The sequence below is a fragment of the Vicia villosa genome, linkage group LG2 (assembly GCF_029867415.1).
Source record: "Vicia villosa cultivar HV-30 ecotype Madison, WI linkage group LG2, Vvil1.0, whole genome shotgun sequence".
Classification (NCBI taxonomy): Eukaryota; Viridiplantae; Streptophyta; class Magnoliopsida; order Fabales; family Fabaceae; genus Vicia; species Vicia villosa.
In genome coordinates, this window is record NC_081181.1 from 55,379,331 (window position 1) to 55,389,505 (window position 10,175).

General features: G+C 35.6%; 2 protein-coding genes across 6 annotated transcripts; one reads left to right on the forward strand and one right to left on the reverse strand.

The window, feature by feature from the left end:
* Window positions 1–2,114: 2,114 nt before the first annotated feature.
* On the forward strand, window positions 2,115–6,369 carry LOC131650705 (cysteine-rich receptor-like protein kinase 2). 2 transcript variants are annotated; one of them, XM_058920404.1, is made up of 8 exons: window positions 2,115–2,327; window positions 3,499–4,280; window positions 4,377–4,490; window positions 4,575–4,714; window positions 4,792–5,002; window positions 5,153–5,387; window positions 5,537–5,687; window positions 5,786–6,369. In XM_058920404.1, exons 2-8 carry the CDS (start codon window positions 3,527–3,529, stop codon window positions 6,119–6,121), a joined length of 1,941 nt encoding a protein of 646 aa, XP_058776387.1. In that variant the 5' UTR covers window positions 2,115–2,327; window positions 3,499–3,526; the 3' UTR covers window positions 6,122–6,369. The 2 variants fall into 2 exon arrangements, with proteins under 2 accessions (XP_058776387.1, XP_058776386.1); XM_058920403.1 differs by having other exon boundaries at window positions 3,524–4,280.
* Window positions 2,611–9,438, reverse strand: LOC131650706 (2-phytyl-1,4-beta-naphthoquinone methyltransferase, chloroplastic). Of its 4 annotated transcripts, none has more exons than XR_009298324.1 (9): window positions 8,979–9,242; window positions 8,840–8,904; window positions 8,663–8,753; window positions 8,083–8,165; window positions 7,726–7,859; window positions 7,575–7,636; window positions 7,294–7,393; window positions 5,230–5,339; window positions 2,611–3,051 (listed from the first exon to the last, which is right to left on the reverse strand). XR_009298324.1 is itself a non-coding variant. In XM_058920407.1 (9 exons), the coding sequence occupies exons 2-9, from the start codon at window positions 9,087–9,089 to the stop codon at window positions 6,650–6,652; spliced, it is 747 nt and encodes a 248-aa protein (XP_058776390.1). In that variant the 5' UTR covers window positions 9,090–9,091; window positions 9,249–9,438; the 3' UTR covers window positions 5,152–6,649. The 4 variants fall into 4 exon arrangements, 3 of the variants coding, with proteins under 3 accessions (XP_058776390.1, XP_058776391.1, XP_058776388.1); XM_058920407.1 differs by lacking the exon at window positions 2,611–3,051 and adding an exon at window positions 9,249–9,438 and having other exon boundaries at window positions 5,152–6,750; window positions 8,979–9,091; XM_058920408.1 differs by lacking the exon at window positions 2,611–3,051 and having other exon boundaries at window positions 5,152–5,339.
* Window positions 9,439–10,175: the final 737 nt, after the last annotated feature.

A 10,175-nucleotide genomic window follows, 5' to 3' on the forward strand; every position in this document is an offset into this window, starting at 1 on the left:
ATTTTCTTTAAATATCTAGTTACTAATTCATTATATATATTTATATAGTAAACACTTTCTACCAATTGGCATAAGAGAAACTAAAACAATATTCCATACCTATCACACATAACCCACGTGAAAAGGAGGAACAGGGAAAAGGTGGGGTGGCGCCCATCCTTACTCATAGGGCATCCGCCCCTTAACTTAAATTTTTTTTAAAATTTTTTTTTTACAATTATAGTGAGTCCGTCCCTAGCCCCCATCCCAGTATTTTTCTTCTTATTTTTTCTTCGGTTTCTTGTTTCCATACGAATTATCACCCCAACAGAGCAACATAATTTCCATCAATTCAGACCACCATTCAAACCACCAGCAATACAATACCAACAACAGCAACGTATATAATTCTATTCAATACGAATTCAACAAATGGCATTATAATTTATCAGAACAGACACCATAAATTCAAGACAATACAACAATAAAACCCTATAATCCCAATCCTATATATCAACTATCATATTCCCGGTTATAAAATTAGAACCCCACCTTTACCTGATTGGATTGAAGGAAGCTCGAAAATTTGATCGGGATCTGAACTCTAAGACAGCAACCTTGAACTGCTAGTACCAAACCCTTATTTTCCTTATGCTGCTACGTGAAACTTTTTCTTTAGCTTTGGTTTTGTTACTGCTACCTCTAACTATTAGAAATTTTAAGACTTAATAAAATAAAAGGGCCACTATGGATCTTAATGGGTTTACTAGTAGTCACCTTAATTTTTTTTGCTATTACCACCCAAACTTAACTTAACTATTAAATTAATAATTCTGCTAAACTAATATTATTTATAATATTAATTTCTCGACTAATTTTACTCGACTATCAATTTAACGACTTAACCACATATTCGACATATTCATCTAATATTCAAAACAAACTAAAAAAAATTCAATAATAATTAATTAAATACGGGCGTTACAAGAGACAATCAAAATGTTGGATCTCTAAGTAGGATTCTTGTCACCCTTTAAGGCGATCAAAACACTGGATCCCTAAGTGGGACCCTTGTCGCTTTAAGAGACAGTCAAAATGTTGAATCTCTAAGTAGGATTCTTGTCGCCCTATGAGGCGATAAAAACGATGGATCCCTAAGTGAAATCCTAGTCGCCCTTTGAGATGATCAAAATGTTGTATCTCTAAGTGAGATCCTTGCCGCCCCATAAGGCGGTCAAAATACTGGACCCCTAAGTGGGATCCTTACCGCCCTAAGAGGCAATCAAAGTGCTAGATTCTTAAGTGGAATCCTCGCCCCTTTATGAGTCGATCAAAATAATGAATCCTTAGGAGGGATCTTTATCGCCCCAAGAGGCAATTAAGGTTCTGGATTCCTAAAGCGATATAAATTATCCAACGCTACTGATAACCGTGACACAGGACCACGGAAAAGCCCCCCGCATCGAAAACCTCCTAGTCCTAATTCTTATAGGACACTCTGGTTTGAGCGAGGTAAAATAACCACTTGTTACACTAATGGACCGATTTGGACAAATCCACTAATTTTCGGGTTGGATTTGCCCAAATATTTTTTTTTTGTTTTATTAATATTAAATGACTAAATAATGACTCATCATATTTTTTTCGTAAAAATTATCAATATTTTTATCTTATAAGAAATTAGATAATCTATTTTTATTATTTTTTAGCATCATAAAATCATAAATGATAACATCAATTAATAAAAATTATAATCCTAGCAACAAACTAAATTTGCATAACATAAAACTATATTAACATCAAAATAACCAAAGTGTGAAACATCAATAATTAGTAAAGTCACAGTTTATTAAAATAGTAAATGTTCAAGAGACTAACATTAGAACAACTAACTTAATTTTCATCAAAATCATTAAAATTATAATAATAAATGTTTGATTAGTAGATCAGTAAATTTTTGGATTTGAATCTGATATTACCCGAAATTCGACTTTTTTAATAGTTTTTTTTAGTTTTTAAACTCATATCCTCCTAATTACTCTATCCAATACACTTTATGAATTTTTTTTTTTTAAATAAATTGAGTCAACTCATTTACACATCTAAAAGTACTAAATTAAAGAGATATTGACATAACCGCGTAGCCTGGACTAAGTCAACAAATCTCATAATTTCATACTCAGTTTTTCAACGGAGAAGAAACAAACACTTTTCAAAGTCCACCTTACACACCATGATCCTTTCTCTCTCTATCTCTTCTTCACTACAACCAAAACACACGACAACGAAGGATTCAGGATAGTATTCAATTCGAAGTGGTTTCTGCTCAGAGCAGGGGCACAAGTAAGGTAAGAACATCCTTAAAAAAAAAACTATGCATCTTTAGCAAGTACTCTCTTGTTACAAATATATGTGATTCTCTTTCAAATTTTTCAAGTTGAACTGCTACTATATCATGTATATATATTTGCATAAGAAAACAAAAAAGTATATAATACAACGACAGAGTATGTTGTGTGATCGTTAGTTGTTACAAACACAAACGTTATTTCTTTATTTCATTAATCACTCTGTTTTCTTCTAATATTAGTAACTTGAATAACTTTTTTTATGGGATTATTATTCATTTATTTATTTAATTATCATTTGTGATGATGACCACGATGATGATGAGTGAGATGTTTGTGGTGTTGATTCTCTTAGATAATAAATGGGGTAGGTTTTGCTGTAAGGTTTTTTAATTAATTCCATTTAATACCGATGTTTTCTATTTATATTTGACGCTGTTAATGCTTACAAGAAAAAATGTTTAAGCAAGTGTATTGAAAATGTTTTTTTTTTTTTTTTTTTACTAAAAAGATATTCATTCATTCAAATTGAAAAATACATCGATCATTACAAATTCAAGATCGCTAAAAACGGAAAAAGGTGAATCTGCAAACAATCTTGCAACACATAGGTTAATAGCATACAACGGCAAACTGAAAGTGCCTACAAATATTACAAAATAAAAGTCACCAGAATATTCATACTTCTGGATCTGCAACATTGACGCCCAAGTCTTCCTCAAATCTGCAATGATTTGAAGTAAATGTGTCAATCTGAACCAACAAACACCGTACTAAGACGGGAAAACCAACAAACACCGTACTAAGACGGGAAAACCAACAAACACCGCACAAGACGATGAAAACTTAAAAACACACAAAAGAATAAGCAAATCTATATGGATAACCACTTATTTAAATAAAAAGAGAAAGAAAACGGTGTTGAGGGAGGGGTGATTTCTAGCAAAAAAATGGCCAAAAACCACCCCTACGTTGGAATAATGAAAAGGTGTATTGAAAATGTTAAAAAAGTCTTCTTTGAATATTTAATTAAGCTCATTAAAATATAGTAGGAGTTTAATATCGACATGGATAGATATTTATTATAACTAAATTCTTTAGTTATCTTTAGTGCAAATTATTTTAAAATTTTAATTTATGCAAATTATTTTAAATTTTAAATTTATTTTAGGACTGTTTCTGATTGGATCTTTCAGAAAATGAAGAAAGCAATCCCTCTCATTTTCTCTCGATGCCTCATCACCTTTGCATTACTATCAGAAACTGTAATGGCAGAATCAAGAGCAAAGACAGTTCTGATAACATGTGGTAATCAACTTGAGCACAACACAACCATCTTCGTTCCGAATTTTGTCGCAACGATGGAGAAAATCAGTGAGCAGATGCGTAGTACCGGCTTCGGCACAGCAGTTACAGGGACAGGACCTGATTCTAACTATGGCCTAGCACAATGCTATGGAGATCTTTCATTACTAGACTGTGTCTTGTGTTATGCCGAGGCACGCACAGTTCTTCCACAGTGCTTCCCTTATAACTCCGGTCGCATTTACCTCGATGGCTGTTTCATGAGGTCTGAGAATTATAGTTTCTTTAATGAGTATCAAGGACAGGGAGATAGAGCTGTGTGTGGGAACACAACTAAGAAGAACTCGGATTTTCGAGCAGCTGCGAAGCAGGCTGTGTTAAGAGCAGTTCAAGATGCAGTGAAAAATAAAGGCTATGCCAGAGGGAAAGTTGTTGTATCAGAAGCAGCAAATGAATCTGCTTATGTTCTAGCTGATTGTTGGAGGAATTTAAACTCTCGGTCTTGCAAAGCATGTCTTGAGCATGCATCGTCGTCTATTTTGAGATGCCTGCCTTCGTCAGAAGGACGAGCACTCAATACCGGATGCTTCATGAGGTACTCCGACACTGATTTTCTGAACAAGGAAGTGGAAAATAGGAGTTCAGGAGGTAAATAAATTGTAGTTCTCAACATCTTTTTAGTGGACAACAAAAAAAAATGCTAGGATGCAACTTCTTGAATTGAGAAAATCTTGACTTGTGCAGGTAATGTACTAGTAATAGTCGTGGCAGTAGTCAGTTCGGTGATCGTTGCGGTGGTTGGAGTAATTATAGGAGCTTATATCTGGAAACAAAGATACATTCAAAAGAAAAGAAGAGGTGTTTAACGTAATAGCTTATCTCTATTTGTTCATGAGTACGTTAACAATTATTACTGATTCGAATGGTCGTTCTGGTTTCCAGGATCAAATGATGCAGAAAAGTTAGCAAAAACTCTTCAAGAAAAAAGCTTGAATTTCAAGTACTCTACATTGGAAAAAGCAACCGAATCTTTTAGTGACAATAATAAGTTAGGGCATGGAGGATTTGGAACGGTTTATAAAGTATTTCTCTTATCCGAAGACAATATAACCCCACCATTTTACATGGCAAGCTATTCTTAATAATTTTGTTATTGCAGGGAGTTCTACCTGATGGAAGAGAGATTGCTATCAAGAGGTTATATTTCAACAATAGACACAGAGCAGCAGATTTCTACAACGAAGTCAACATAATTAGCGGTGTCGAACACAAGAATCTAGTTAGACTATTAGGATGCAGTTGCTCAGGACCTGAAAGCCTGCTTGTTTATGAATATATGCACAACAGAAGTCTCGATCGCTTCATTTTTGGTATTTTTCTGAACCCGTGTAGTAATTTAGACACTTAATTCATGTTTGTTTAAGCTATTACATATAACACTTCACGCCTCGCCTTGACCATCAAGTGATTATCAATTTATCATGATCTGAACTAAATATAATGTTTCTTATGCATGACAGATAAAAACAAGGGAAGAGAACTAAAATGGGAAAAGAGATATGAAATAATTGTCGGGACAGCTGAAGGATTAGTTTACCTGCATGAGAACTCCAAAATCAGGATAATTCATAGAGATATAAAAGCCAGCAACATCCTATTGGATTCAAAGCTTCGAGCTAAAATTGCAGATTTTGGTTTGGCCAGGTCCTTTCAAGAAGACAAAAGCCACATAAGTACAGCTATTGCAGGAACTTTGTAAGTATTGTGTTTTTCGGTAAATACTAAAAGTTTTGAAGAAAAAAATCAAAATAAGACTCAAAAAGAAAACTACTGTTGCAAAAAAAGAACAATGTATTATATATGAAAAAGTCATGTACTAGTTTAGTTTATTCCTGGACCTGCAGGGGGTATATGGCTCCAGAGTATCTAGCTCACGGTCAATTAACAGAAAAAGCGGACGTATATAGTTTCGGAGTGTTGCTGCTAGAGATAGTTACTGGAAGACAGAACAACAGGAGCAAAGCATCAGAATATTCAGACAGCTTAGTTATAGTGGTCAGTTGCAGATTCCTTTGCTGTTTTTGTTCTGATTGTTGTTCAACTACAGAACTCTTTCTCTATCTTTTGTCTGACATTCATTCTTGCAACATCAGGCATGGAAGCATTTTCAGTCTGGGGCTTCCGAACAACTATTTGATCCAAATATAGAGTTGCGCGATGATCACAATAGTGATGTTAAGAATGAGCTTTTAAGAGTGGTTCACATAGGACTTCTATGCACTCAAGAAGTCCCTTCATTACGACCAACTATGTCAAAGGCATTACAGATGCTAACCAAGAGTGAAGAGCCTCTTGTAGCTCCCTCGAATCCGCCCTTCCTAGATGAGAGTACTATGGAACTCCATGACACAAGTGGTGACCCGTTTTACCTCCCCAATGCAACTGATTCAATTGCTACTATGTCTCATAGCTCTTTCTATCCTAGATGACCGTGAAAATGCAGATAAAACCACTGCACACAGCAAGTCTATGACGCCGCAAGTAAATTGGCTTTAGCTAGGAACTACAACACTGATGGTTGCTAAAAATGCATCGGATCAGTTACTTTTTCAAATGTATACTTCAGGCAAAAGGAGATGTTAGTTGTTAAAGCAAACTTTCTAATACAATTATGGAAAGAAAATAATGTAAACTGTATAGTTCCATGATACACATTTACTACATAATTTAGTTACTAGTTCGGAATTTTGAACATTCATGACAGCACCGTTATTTAAGAAAGAAACTTAGTAATATGAAAACATGATTGGAGAGCATTTCCTTCAAACTTTGCAAATATAATTAATTAACAGTAGAATGTTTGGCACTAAAAGAACTGTGATTTGTTAGTTAATAATGCATTTGAATTAACTGCAGAGTTTATAAATTATATTTATACAGCCCGAACACAGTCCACACCAGAAAAAAGATGGGACGTGGGAATCTATTGATACACAAAGATGACCCCTAAATCTCATCTAATGTTTAGCTACCAAGCACCCCATGAGTCCTCCACCGATCTCATAATGTCGGGCAGTCGAAAATCCTACTTCTAAAGCAAGTTTCTCCAATTCCTTCCCTGCATCAGAGGAGGATTAGTAAATTATGTAATAAACATGATAGCTTATTTTTCCCTCGTCTTTGCCAATCATTATCCTCTTACTAAACACGAGTGTGAACCGTGCAAATTTCACTTGCTCATCCTTCAATACAGGAATAAAACAAATTGAAATAGAGGCATATCACATTGGCAAAGACCCAAGTAGTTTTAGCAAAGTTTGTAGTAAAACTCCTTTCACTCTTATAAGTAATAACAGTGAAATTAAAGTATTAACAAAGTTTTGGTTTTTGTTTGGTGAGTGCATGTACATTTGCGCAGGAATATGCCATATACCATAAGAGTACCGATAGCTCAGAAGAACTTTTGGGTACTCAATATTTCTAGCTAAGTAGCTATAGCCTATAGCGCCATTTACAAAGTATGTTTCTTCTTATCTCACAAGTGCAGAGAAAACAGGAGATAAGATAACACAATATAATAACCCTATTAAAAACTTGTTAAAAATATAATAAAGCATGATCAATTAAAAGCTTGATCGGATAAATTCAATTGAAAACAAACCTGTTAAAAATTCTCTTATGGAACTCTTGAGATATTTGTAGTCTTCCGAAAGGCCATAAACAGAGGCTACAGGAACAACAACATTGTCAATCATCCATTCCTAGCAGAAGAAAAAATTCAAGGTTAGACCCTTCCGATCACACCAGCGGAAAAAAAAGACAAAAGTAGGTTAATCAAAATTGTTTTTGTATTATTTAAGATTCATTTACACATGTGGAGAGTAAGAGTAAAATTTCCTCTAAACTTAAGCAGTATGAAATATTAATATTGCAAGGGTATACCGTAATTGAAGAAGTTAGCAGCTCATTGCTTTTATTGAAGTCAAGGATAGACACTGTAGAACCTGGAAGTGAAAAGAAAGTATTCCATGTGTAAAATTTGATATTCTATAAACACCAATAAGTATATTTTTAAGTTAAATATAACAACTACCGGGCTTTAGTACACGTAAAATTTCCTGCATGGCTTTACGCTTATCAACAACATTTCGAAGACCATATCCCATAGTGATTGCATCAAACCAACCATCATCAAATGGCAAGTCAAGAGCATCCCCTTGAACCCACCTAGGTTGCAACAAATGATTAAGATCTCCGTACTATATTATCACCAATGATACTAAGATATAACTTGATCATACAATTTCGCTTCACTATTTTAGCTTTATATCAGTGAACATGGAAGGGAAAAAAAAAACTAAATGTGGATATAGCATTTTTCTTTTTAAATAAATACTGAGACTGTTGTTTAATCTAATGTCAGCATACTGCAAAAGTTACCCATGCTCACTCGATATTCTTGAAGCAGCTCTTTGAAGACGACCGTGATTCGGCAACCATTAGCTGTTCCTTTGAGAAATCAAGACCAATCACCTGCGGCCCAAAAGATTCGGAAAACCATAATTTCACCACAAAAACTAGAGTAATTCTTATGTAAGCACAACGCTCATAATCATAATAGGTAACCAATTGAAAACACAAGCTAATGTTAAATTAAGTCCAAAAAGGGGTTGTTTTTTTTATATCATGTTAATGTATCTTGAACATTTGATTTGTCGTAAATTGCTTCAATGCTGAATAATAAAAATGATCAAGAATAAAATGCATTGGCAAATTCAAGTGTCTTGCAATCCATTTTGTAGAGTAGCCCCAATATTATTTTCCCTAATAATTTTGTAACAGGTCTATTTTGAAAAACAAGTGGGATGTTGCCGGTTGAAACCCACACCCCTCTGCTTCGGTTCGAATGACCCTTCACAACTACCAACTGAGCTGAATTAACGGGACATCTTATCTTTTTAGGCATATTATTCTCTAACAAGAGCAGAATACTTAAAAACCCCAATATATGAATTCACTAGAGAGAAGACCTTGCCATGGGAGGAAACATTGTTGGACAAGAGAAATGCTAAATCGCCACTTCCACAGCATACATCCAACACACGATCACCCATTTTTGCTCTGTTCCCAAATTCACACAAAAAACAATAAAACTAATAATAGAAAATAGTAATGTTTTGAAGGAAATGAAGTGAATACGTACGTACCCAGTCCAGGAAACTGCCATTCGCTTCCAAATCCGGTGCTGGCCCAAGCTCAGCAAATCATTCAGCTGCACAAAAGATAGGAAGAAAGGTGAGGAAGAGAAGAGAAGAGAGAGAGAGGGAAAGGAGAAGAGCAGCGTACATTATCATAGACAGGAGCGATGCGGTTAAAGAGCGCCTGGCGGTCGTTGGCGCAGCGAATGGATGTTGGTCGGAATGTGGAAGAAGGATAAGGGGCAAGCGCCGTCAGCATCTCTGTAGCAACACAACACAAGAGTGACAACTCTGTGACTTGTCAAGTATTTTTGATAGGAAGTGATAAAATTCAAGCACGAATGTGCAGTTAAGAATATACTCCGTAGTTGAGATACTAATTTGATTGTAAATCTATGTACATTACGAGTCCTCTCACCTTATATTGTAATGAAATTTTGGAAACTAATGAATGAATATCTAAACTTTGGGCTAGAGTATAAATAGGTGTTTTGTTAGGTTGGGTGTTGGGGAGAAACAAGGATTTTCTTCTACTTTCTCCACAAATTTATGGGGGTAGGAGAGTCTGGTTCTTCTTCTACCACTATAGAGGACGGGTTTCTCTAATCATGCTACAATTCAATTGAGTTCTTTAAACGTAACAGACAAAATGCTTAAAAAGAATTTCTTTTTAAGTATTTTGTCTGCTACGTGTTGGTGAAGTGGATCGGGTGGCAAACACGAGTTTGGGTCGGGCGACCCAGGTTATAGTTGGGTGAGTCGGGGTGATATCCACCCAATTCTTTCAAGGCCCTTTGGGCTTCTTTATAGGTTCAATAAAGTTATCTCAGTCCACAATCACTCAAGTATCAAGTTTGAGAAGGGTGAAGTGATTATTTTAGATGCGCAATGTTTTTTGTGAAGCCTATGATAATGAGTCTTTCTAGCAGCATTACTTCAGACGAGTCCCTCAAGAGTTACTTGCGTGCGAGTCCCTTAAGTGTGATTTACAAGTCCCTGAAGGGTTACTTGGGGAGAGTCCCTCAAGCGTTGCTTAGGGCGAGTCATGCAGGTGTTGTATGTGGGTGGTCCCACATGCAGTGCTTCAGGGAGAGTCTCTCAAGCGTTGCCTGTGGGTGAGTCCCTCAAACGTTGCGTGCGGAGAGTCCCTCAAGCGTTGCCCGAAAAGGAATAGGGATGGCAATGGATAATGTACTATAGTACATGTTCACGTACTCGCAGTTTGAAAAAAATTTCGTACCCGAGCTCATACCTGCATGGGCATCAACCTTTATACTCGTACTCATACCCTGTATGTACCTAAGTACCCTTATATGCACCATTTATCCACAATTCTAATAAAAAT

Excerpts from the sequence above, each read along its gene's own strand:
- LOC131650705 (XM_058920404.1), top strand. The coding sequence starts at position 3,527 with ATGAAGAAAGCAATCCCTCTCATTTTCTCTCGATGCCTCATCACCTTT. Across the intron at positions 5,003-5,152 it reads TCTCGATCGCTTCATTTTTG|ATAAAAACAAGGGAAGAGAA; the intron begins GTATTTTTCTGA and ends TATGCATGACAG. Across the intron at positions 5,688-5,785 it reads CAGACAGCTTAGTTATAGTG|GCATGGAAGCATTTTCAGTC; the intron begins GTCAGTTGCAGA and ends TTGCAACATCAG.
- LOC131650706 (XM_058920407.1), bottom strand. The coding sequence starts at position 9,089 with ATGCTGACGGCGCTTGCCCCTTATCCTTCTTCCACATTCCGACCAACA. Across the intron at positions 8,905-8,978 it reads TCGCTCCTGTCTATGATAAT|CTGAATGATTTGCTGAGCTT; the intron begins GTACGCTGCTCT and ends TCTTTTGTGCAG. Across the intron at positions 8,166-8,662 it reads ATGTTTCCTCCCATGGCAAG|GTGATTGGTCTTGATTTCTC; the intron begins GTCTTCTCTCTA and ends TTTGGGCCGCAG.